Source organism: Ruditapes philippinarum, unplaced genomic scaffold (genome assembly GCF_026571515.1).
Source record: "Ruditapes philippinarum isolate M1 unplaced genomic scaffold, ASM2657151v2 ctg10665_1_1_1_1, whole genome shotgun sequence".
NCBI classification, from domain to species: domain Eukaryota; kingdom Metazoa; phylum Mollusca; class Bivalvia; order Venerida; family Veneridae; genus Ruditapes; species Ruditapes philippinarum.
In genome coordinates, this window is record NW_026853764.1 from 63,145 (window position 1) to 74,046 (window position 10,902).

Here is a 10,902-nt window from a genome sequence, read left to right on the forward strand (position 1 = left end):
CATATGACAATGGTTATTACCAATAACTTGTGCAAATAAGCATCAATTTGTCTTACTCTGTTAGTAAAAGTTTGTAAAACTTTGGAACAAGTAAATTCTGTACATTTAACTTTTTACCTGGATGTGAATATATATTAATAGTCACACCTGTGTTAAAGACCACCTCCAAACAAAGACCACCCTGTAAATAAAGGCCATTTTTGACAACCCTCAATTGATTAAATAGAACAATGTAACCTTCACTTAAGGACCACCTGTCTATAAAGGCCATGCTCAGTCTCTACCTTTGGTGGCCTTTGTTCACAGGTTTGAATGTATCTAATACAATAAATTAATTTTCTTAAGTGAAATTTTTTTATGATTAATTAATGCTACTCATCTTGTGGTGTGTAGCTTTAAATAAAAATATTCTCCTATATTCAGTTATAAAGCTTTCAGCACTCGGGCTTTCCAATTTTAGAACTCCAGGTTATCTATATAAAACAATTTTAACAATTGTAATATTGAATTCATTCAATGAATACATAAAAATATACTATTTTACTCTAGTGTCAAACATATACATTATAGCCTAATAAAACAGTTAGTACTTAACTAATAAAAAAGTATTTAATAGGGTTCAGTACTTTAACCTTTTCAGTTACATACATTTTCTTATCTCATTAACACAGACTGTTACAATATTAAATTTTGTTCATTTGAAAAACAAACTTATATCAAGTAAATAGGATATTCAAAAGCCTACTTAAATAATAGGTCTTAAAAACAAATGTATCTAAATGCAGCATACTTCAGTTATTTTGCAGTTAGCTGAATTGTCAGAGAATCATATAAGCCTTCTGAACTTTAATTCTCATTATAGAAAAATGACCTGCATGTATAAATAAAATGTAATAAAATAATGGTCGCAAATACATTTTGAACACATCATTTGAAAAATATTTAAACCATCTGTCTTACGATAACAACAAAAGTATTATTATTTAAATGATAACAATTATGTCATAGTATGTACTAAAACAAATTTGTTCTAAACCACACCTATACAATCCCAATGAACCCCACGGAAAGCAAATGGACAAATTAGAAACAACTACTGTATACAGTATTCAACATCAACTTCGGCCGGATGACATCCTCTAATTGGTCAACACTATAAACACCTGCTAGGCTGCTACAGGGATATGTTGCATATTAAATCACAGGGTCTTCTACTGGTATTTATTACTATTTATAGTATCATAGCGTGTGTGTGATCCCTATAATTCATCAAGATGGTGATTCCTCCGCTATGTTTGTTTCTTTAGGTTTTGGTTTTGGTTTATAGAACAATAATGGGAACATTCCTAATATACAGCCTATTGAGACTCCTATTGCTTTCCCCTGAAATAAACAAACAAATAATTAGAATATTAAGCAATTAATTAGAATATTAAGTGCTTTATTAGAATATTAAGCACTTAATTAGAATATTAAGCACTTTTGATACCCATCCAGTCTAAAACAGATTCAAACAAACCAGGCCTGAAGCATTTTCAATTTTGCCATATTGGGCTTTTATTTAGAGATCCTTTTTTCCCTCTATAATATACAAAGCAAGCAAATATAAGCTATTCCACATTATGAAGAAAAGTTATCTACAGTGCAACCTCTGTATAGTGGCCACGTACAGAGCAATATATCCTCTTTACAACAACCATATTAATTTTTCAAAATGTAAGACTTTATAATAAATTTAAAGCAATACGTCTCAGCAACAGTCTTAGGGAGTGACGCTGTGTAAAGGTTGCACTGTAAATTCAAGTATGTTTCCAATGCCTTTAAGCCATGGTTATGCAAACTTTGCAACAAATAACATCTACGTGTGGCTAAATTTAATAATTTATTTTCCCTGTACTTTAAATGCATTGATCTATACAATATCTGCTTCTGCTAGCCACAAACAAGGCAAGACGTAAATTGTACTTTTCAATTTCTCTCGTGTAAATCAAATAATGTCTGTACTTTCAACCTTTACATTTTATGCATGCTTAATAAAATGCTTTATTATATACATATAAATGAAATATTGAGAATTATTAAGGAAGTAAAATGCTTATTTTCGTTGTACTTAATTTCACTGTACAAATTTATTTTCAGTGGTGTCTTGTCAGACTTCTTTCTTTTCAATTCAGCCAGTACACAAAATTTAAGGGAAAATCTTTCAAATCATAATGTTAAAGAGAACAAAAATGTAAATAATAAACAGAAAATTAAAGTTTTGTTTCTGTAAATACACAATTTATTTTTATCTTGTGGTATAAAAATTATCATGTGGTATAAAAAATATCATATGTAACATGTGGCTGAAATTTTTATTTTCATATCACTCGAAAAAAAATAGATCCTGTATCTATAGAAAAAAACTTGAATATCCTTAATATATCAGGAGGATATGACTGTGTGAATGAAATCTACAATGGATACACTGATTCAATTTTAGTGGTTAATAAGAAACTTTACATGCAAATCCTGAAACATTTGTATGGACAATATTGACATAATTGTCAGTGGAACTGTCCCATAATTCTTCAAACAGTCAAGCATAAATACAATTAATGGCATACTGGTCTTACTAAAACCTACTACAATGGTAACAACAACAGTTTTAGATATATGTAACCATGGTGATAGTGGCACAAGAAAACTAGAACTCAGATTTCTAAGAACTTTTGTTGTATAATCTAAACTACAATAAACACATATGATAAAATGAAATCTGTCCATATATATTTTCTGATTTAATTAAAGTATTATATCAAATGGTACAAGAATGATGTAAGTTCTTACTATATTGGAAGACCATCTTGTGGAAGACATATCAACTTGTTCTGGTGTGAGTGCCGGTGCTCTAACTCCAAACTTACTCGTTACCACCTCTACATAATGAGCAGTTCTAAAAACAAATTTAAACAAAATATTAGTTGAACAAGGCATTTTAAGGGAAAACAAAAATTTACAAATAATCTACAAATGGAGATATCTCCCAATATCTATAATTTTCCTGACTTTCTCTATGATCTATGTAATCACATTTATTTATTTCTTAATAACTATTAAAGGAACACCACTGAAGTCCAAAAACCTTCAAAAACAAAATTCAAAATTCTTACGTAGATAAGCTGGGGCACTTAAAACAGAAAGATAATATGCAAAAGAAAATTAAAAAATATACTTCAAAATATATTGAATATCATAATAATTTTTTTTGTGCTATAGTTCACCCCTTTGAGTAAAAAGTGTTGCAAGGCTTTTTAATTTTGGGTCATTTTTAAAACATTTCACACAAATTATTGGTTTTGAGCTACATCAAAATTAATGGAACATCTCTAAAATTATTTCTGTTACTGTCAGGTCAAAAACCCTTAGTGGAGTCTCTTTAACCACATGTAATGTGAAATCTGTATATAACATGAGTAATTTGATAATATTATAAAGAGTAGGCTTTAAGTAGAACTTCCTAAAACTCTTGAATTTATAAAATTTATAAAATATACATTTGCTGTGTACATCCATAATTATCTGTGTATATAATAACTGCTTAATATTTCATACATATGCATGTTCTCACTCATCACATCCTGTGTAATCATACACTAAACTACATCCTATATATCCATGTTCTTGCTTAAACTTATCTAGAACATGAGTAGGGATCATGAATGTCCCATACAGATGGCTATATTATACATGTACTCTGCTCAAGATGTAGATAAAGTGTGAATATGCAATAATGATTTTACTTGTATTATAATATTAACATATACAAAGTCAAGTCTCCTATAACTCTGTAGAGAGTGAAAATGTGCCTTTTAATTATATTAAATATATGCTTTTTATTTATGATATGTTGTATATACTTTTTCACATTGATGAGACTATAATAAAGAATAAAATAATTACATTGTAACTAAATTGTGTATTGTTAGTAATTTAGTAAAATAACTTCTTTTTATTTCATAATTAAAATGTTTATAGTCAGTAACTTATAAAATGACTTTTTTAAAACAAATAAATCGTATTGTAAAATGTGAGTGTGTGTTTTTATATTCCTATTTGTACTTTTTTGTTGATATTTTAATTATTTTCTTACTTTAAGAAAGAATTGCAAGAAAAATGGCATTCTCCTGTCAAACTTTTTTTTTGAATTTTAATTTGTTACTTGGATTTTAAGTCATACCAACTCTGCCAATGTCTTATGGAAACTTTCTTAGGCTTAAGTGTTCATTGGTGCATTGAGAAGACCTAGGGTGTCATATTGTGCATTACTTCAGGTACAAGACTGCACCTGAGTACGAACCATCAACCTTCTATAAGCTTTAACTTCTTCATGGCCTCTTACCTAATAGCTTACTGATGAGATCTTAACCCATAGTGGTGACAGAGAAATGATATAATAAAATATAAGTAGCTTACTGTACTCCAGCTAAATCTGAGATCCAGTTCCCCAAGGCAGCAGCTGAAATATACATAAAATACAAGTGTAATTTAATGATAATAATTATAAAACTGATCAATAATTACTGTTAAAAAATTGTTGTTTTCATCTAAATATTATATTATACTGAGCTACATCAATAATATTTATACTACATACTGTATATCATTTAGATAAAACATTACATATTTATGCACATGATTGTGAAAAAGGTTTTTGGCAACTTATATATCTCAAGTTTCCTTGAACTTAAATTACACTAGTACTTCTGTGTTATATAAGGAAACATGAAGTCTAAAGCTTCCTTCAACACTTCATTACAGGTAGAAGCCTAGTTTTAAATATAGTGGGAGCTTTCTTGACCAACTAGCATAATTCTTAATGAACCATGTAGGAGTCTTCTTCTCTGCTTTTTGTCTGTTTTAAAATTCATTAGCCAATAAATGATCAGAGAGTATGAATGGATATAAATATGTATTTAAAATGAAATATGTACAAAAACACTCTAATATTTGTTATTCCTTTAGCATGTTTAGTTAATGTCAACTAAAAAAGCCAACAAAAATTAATATAATTATTGAGTTGCAGTTGGAACACTAAAATAATTTAAATTTTAAACAAAATTTCTGAAATTTGCTTATAATGTCTACAGTAAAAAGGTAACTCAAATAACTCTGAAAATATAGATATCTTCATTAGTTTATAAGTTACCCTAGCCTTGATGATATTGTCTAAATGGTATTGTCTGTCACTTTGTATTTGGGAAATGTCAATTAGTCTGGATAATTTCAACATTCAATCAATCAAAACTGAGCAGCTGACAGTATATATATAGTCTGTACTATGTGCAAGCACTCTGCTGGCTTAAAACTTATAAACTAATGGCACAGACAATATTTAAGTAATTATTTGCTACTAAAAGTATAGAAATACTTTATCTCAATGATCTATTTATAAATCATAATTACATGCAACAGTTTACTAAAATCAAAAATGAAAAAACAAAAAGCAAAACAACAAAAATATAATAAATGTAGACATTTTTTTATATTTAGACAAATTATATTATAAGATAAATTATATATTATACCTAAAAAAATCTTTCAACTTTATTCATTTTGGCACTTTAAAAATTGAACTAATAATGCCTGTCTGGAAAAAGACTAAAATTGTCATGTGATTGGTTAATTATTTCAATTTTCAAATCTCTTGTAGCCAATCAAATGTGTAAAAGCTTTAGACTGGTTACTGAAATTCAAAACTTAATAAACCCAATGCAAAGTTTTGGTAAGAAATAACTTTTATTGTGTATGCCAGTCTATATAGTTACCTGCCATTGTAGAGATTCCAAACATAGCACCAAATTTAAACTCAATGTATTCTCCCTGTAAAAGAAAAAAATGAATTATTTCATTTTTAATAAAGATGGTATTCTACAAAAATAATAATTACCTTTTTATCACAGTGAGTCTGGCTAACAAAAGTGTGGGTGGTTTTATACTTTAAAAACACTTGTCTGACTAAAATCTAGAGTGTATTGTTAGAAACTTAAAGGGACTCTCCATTGAGGTTTTTTCACACTCTCAGGGCTGGAAATATTTTTTGAGAATAATGTTCCATTTGATGAAGACCAATGACCTGTGCACACAATTTTAGATTATTCGCTCACTCTTTTTTTCCAGAATAATTATTCTAATTTTTGTAATTGTGAAATATGACAAAAAATTGAAAAGCTTTGAAACGCTTTTTTCAAATTGTGCTTAGAATACATGTCTACAAAAATATGAACTTCAATATATTTCTTTTTGATGTTAGCATATCTTTCTGTTTTTAGACAATTTACGAATTAAGGAACCTTGTGACAAAACCATGAAATTTCACTCCCACGTGCCTTTATTTAGAATTCTTTTTTGTCTGTCAAAAACTAGAAGAAATATGTTATCAGATTTAAGAAGAAACAATACTGACTTATAACATTAAATCATTAGTTTTTCCCCCATAATTTCATATCAGATGCTTTTAATGTCCTGTTACATTATACATGTACTTTGCATAAAACATCATGGTGCAAGATCATCTGTTACTAAGGCACACTGTACTACCAGACCAAGATTTACATTTTGTCACAACGTAAAAAAAGTTTTCATTTAAGAAGTGTAAGCCAATTATGATTAAAAACTGATCAGAGCCGTTTAAATGCAGTATATAGAAACAATTTCAACAGATGTGTTTAATCAAAAGTAATAAATGCATTATGTTCTCTTATTTAACAAATGTAAACGTCTATTCAGTTCATTATTGAACACTTTAGCATGATGTTGATTAATATAAAAATAATGAGATATTTTACATACTAAGCGCTGTGTGACAAGTAAAGATATGTACATGTTGTAAGTAAAAATGTTCGGCGATTAAGTTTAAGATTATTTTGCATTTGCTAGGTAACTGAATTTTTTTAACAAGAAAACGAAAATCCACGAATTTAAGAACCCACGAAAATGCCCTTTTTGATAAAACCACGAAATTTCATGCCCACGAATTTAAGTGAATTCGCAGTACATATTTCAAAAGGTTGACTATTCTATTGTTACACCGTCACAATAATCAAGCTATATAATGGTAAACGTTTGTTCCAGGTATTACTCATTTGCTTGGATAAGCTGTCTTCTGGATAACATCTATTAGAATCACTGTTTGAGAACTGCAACATCTACTTAAATGATTACTTTATAATACTATAGAATTTGGGATTGAACATAAAATTTGATATGAGTCTATGACAGTGTATTTGCTTTCACAAGCACTTAAGTAATTGGATCCAGCATGGAGAATCTAACGGTTTCACAGCATTAGTCCTGTGAAGTCATTTGACATATTTAACACTCCTTAATTAAGGAATGGTTTGTAATGTTGACAGGTCTCGACTTATATATGCCAAAACTCCATCTTAAATTACTTTTCGTTTATATAACAAAAATTCTATCACATTACTGAACTGTTGTCATTCACACATGAACCTAATTAAGTTAAATGACAAATGTTAAAAAAGAAATCTGAAACTGATAAATATGATAAAAAAAATCCTATTACAGTCGCAAATAAATTTTTAGTTGTTAAATTCAAACCTTTTTTGGCACTATCTGCAGTACAAAGATGTATTACATGTAAAGTTGGTGGTATTGCATCAACCTTCAATTAGATTTAAGTGTCAGCACATGTACAATAGACCCAAGGTGTGAATTGCACTGATTGAAATTATATAACACTAAGTGACTTAAACTGCATTCAATATCTTCTTTATATTATAAAGAGTGTGAATGACTAAAAAAAGACAGACTAATAATTTCACATCAACTAGTGTATAACTGCTTATATAAAACAGTGACAAGAATCTTTCAAAAGATATGTGAACACAAACAGCCCGCATAATTATTATGCAACATATGTTTCAACAAACAACAACCCTGTCACTAATCAATACACGGTTCCCATTCATTCCTAACAAATCATTAACATCATTATATCATAAAAGGCTGCTTCCTCTCTGGGGAACAACAAAGTTTGCTTGTCTTCTAACTTTTATCTTATGGAACAAAATAATGATTTTGATAAAAGCGAATGCTCTAAATTATTGATAAAGGGAGGTAATTAATTATAATGCAGTGTAATCATGTACTTTTATCTTTTTATGGTGTTGACATTAAAGGCACATTACAACTCATTAATGCTTTCATTGTTATTTCTCAAAAACTCGTTATTATAAGAGTTTTAACAAGAGCTGTCCGTAAGACAGCGCGCTCGACTTTTTTATTGCTTGCCAATAAAAAAAGTTTTTGCAGTAAAAGGCAATACAAGAATCTCTGTATTTTTAAAGTGAACTAGTTGTTTGATACCCTTGAATATTACAGCAATGTTTATATGACATAATTTATGGTAAAGTGAACAAGTGGATAGGAATGAATTTTTTTAGATTTTTTAAGTTTTTTAGTGCTTGCCTATAATACAAAACATTGACAGTTAAGGGCCATAATTCAAATAAAATCTTTGACAGAATTACCTTCTCCTGGACATGTTTGGGAATCATGATTGTAAACAAGTATTCCAACTTTCAAATTAATATCTCAAACAGTTCAGTCAAAAAGTGGACTGGTACTAAAAACTTAACCAAGATTCTAAGTCGATAAAAGGCCTTAATTTTAAAAACAAATCCTTGACAGAGTTACCTTCTCTTGCGTACAGATGGGGGTAATGATGTGAAATAGCATTAAAAGTTTCAAAGCAATATCTCAAAGGGTTAAGGCAATAAGTGGATTTTACCCATATTCAATGTATTTTCTAAGTCAAAAAGGGGCATAATTCTGTCAAAAACCTTGACAGAGTTATGTCCTCTTGTCTGTTGATGAAGGTCGTGATGGTAAACAAGTATGGTCAGTTTCAAAGCAATACCTCCAATGGTTTTGAAATAAAGTGAGGTGGTACAAAAAACTTAACCAAGCTCAATACACTTTCTAAGTCAAAAAAGGGCCATAATTCTGTCAAAAACCTTGACAGAGTTATGTACTCTTGTCTGTAGATGGAGGTTATGATGGTGAACAAGTATGGTAAGTTTCAAAGCCATACTTGTAATACTTCTGAAATAAAGTGGGGTGGTACGAAAAACTTAACCAAGGTGTGACGCCAACGCCGACGCCAACGCCGACGCCGACGCCGGGGCGAGTAGGATAGCTCCCCTTTTCATAGAAAAGTCGAGCTAAAAAAATTATACTTATTTTCCATATACATGAACTATCTTTTGCTCTGTTGGCAAATGGTATATAATTTTAGTAAAATAAGTATTTTGTATGGAAGTTAAAGTACTTCTTTCTTTATATTTTGCTACATTAACAACACATTATTGAACCTTCAGTGCTATTTTCTCCAACTGTTAAACATGTATGCTCTAAATCAATTACTAAAACATTATAAAACACATGGTTGACATTTAAAGAATAAACAAGAGCACCGCTAGGCGGAGCATTATATGCCCGAAAGTGATTTTTTTTTTTTTTAGTAAAGATGACACATTTGTAAGACATGGGAATTAAATAAAGTATAACCTCCTTCAAATAACAATCCTCCTTTGAATTTTCAATATTGTGGTCCAAATGGAACTTAAGTAATGCCCCAGAAACTGTTTTCAATTCTAAGGTAATAGTGACCATGACCTTTGACCTTGTGACCCCAAAATCATTAGGGGTCTTCTACCCAATATGGACAATCATACTATGAAGTTTAAACACAGTAGGCCAAATGATACTTAAGTTATGTTCCGAAAACTGTTTTAAGGTAATAGTGACCTTGACCATATGACCCAAAATCAATAGGGGTCTTCTACCCAATATGGACAATCATTTTATGAAGTTTGAATATTGTGGGCTAAATGGAACTTAAGTTATGCTCAAGAAACTATTTTCAATTTCTAAGTAATAGTGACCTTGACCTTTGACCTTGTGACCCCAAAATCAATAGGGGTCTTCTACCCAATATGGACAATCATCCTATGAAGTTTGAACACTGTAGGCCAAATGGAACTTAAGTTATGCTCCGGAAACTGTTTTCAGTTTTAAGGTCATAGTGACCTTGACCTTTGACCTTATGACCCCAAAATCAATAGGGGTCTTCTACCCAATATGGACAATCATCCTATGAAGTTTGAATATTGTGGACCAAATGGAACTTAAGTTATGCTCCGGAAACCAAATGGTAACGGACGGATGGACAGACGGACAGACGCCAGGGGGTATAACATAATATGTCCGAAATTCTTTCGGGCATATAAAAAATAAATTTCTGAGGCATGATGTGCCTTTAAAGTTAAACTTTATAGATGCATAATTATAATATATTAATTCACTGTCATTTACATGTGAAGATTTGAATGTGACCTGTTGCTGAGAAGTTCAAGTCAAAAGTTCATCTTTTCTCTTTATTTTACTTAATTGTGAGCTTGTGAAAGTCAACTTTCAAGTCTTATATAATCAGTAATAGAAAGAGCATCGAAACACGAGGCTATCTGATTTGTACGAGGGGGCGTAGCCCCCGAGTATTAATCAGATTGCCGAGTGTTTTGGTGTTCTTTCTCTTTTGTATCATAGTCAAACATAAAAGCACGTTCCCTGTTGTCACAATATGAAACCCCGGCAAAAATGAACCAATGAACGAACATCTGTTAATGACATTTCTGTCGCTTTCCCTTTCTCTGCCGTCAAAATATGTAAACCCCAGCAAAAATGAACCAATCAATGGGCATGCTCTGGAGTGCGGGTAACTAATACCCGCACTCCAGTTAACGCACTGTGCATGTATATGTATACGATTTAACCCTGACACATTTTCAACAGAAAGGTTTCCAAACTATGATACAACTAACCCTTACCACACACTAA

At 30.4% G+C, this 10,902-nt stretch overlaps 1 protein-coding gene across 1 annotated transcript; it reads right to left on the reverse strand.

Annotated features, from left to right (window-relative positions):
- Positions 1-940: 940 nt before the first annotated feature.
- LOC132737792 (transmembrane protein 65-like) lies at positions 941-5,864 on the reverse strand. The gene is made up of 4 exons (XM_060725139.1): positions 5,808-5,864; positions 4,456-4,498; positions 2,830-2,935; positions 941-1,383 (listed from the first exon to the last, which is right to left on the reverse strand). The coding sequence occupies exons 1-4, from the start codon at positions 5,830-5,832 to the stop codon at positions 1,270-1,272; spliced, it is 288 nt and encodes a 95-aa protein (XP_060581122.1). The 5' UTR covers positions 5,833-5,864; the 3' UTR covers positions 941-1,269.
- Positions 5,865-10,902: the final 5,038 nt, after the last annotated feature.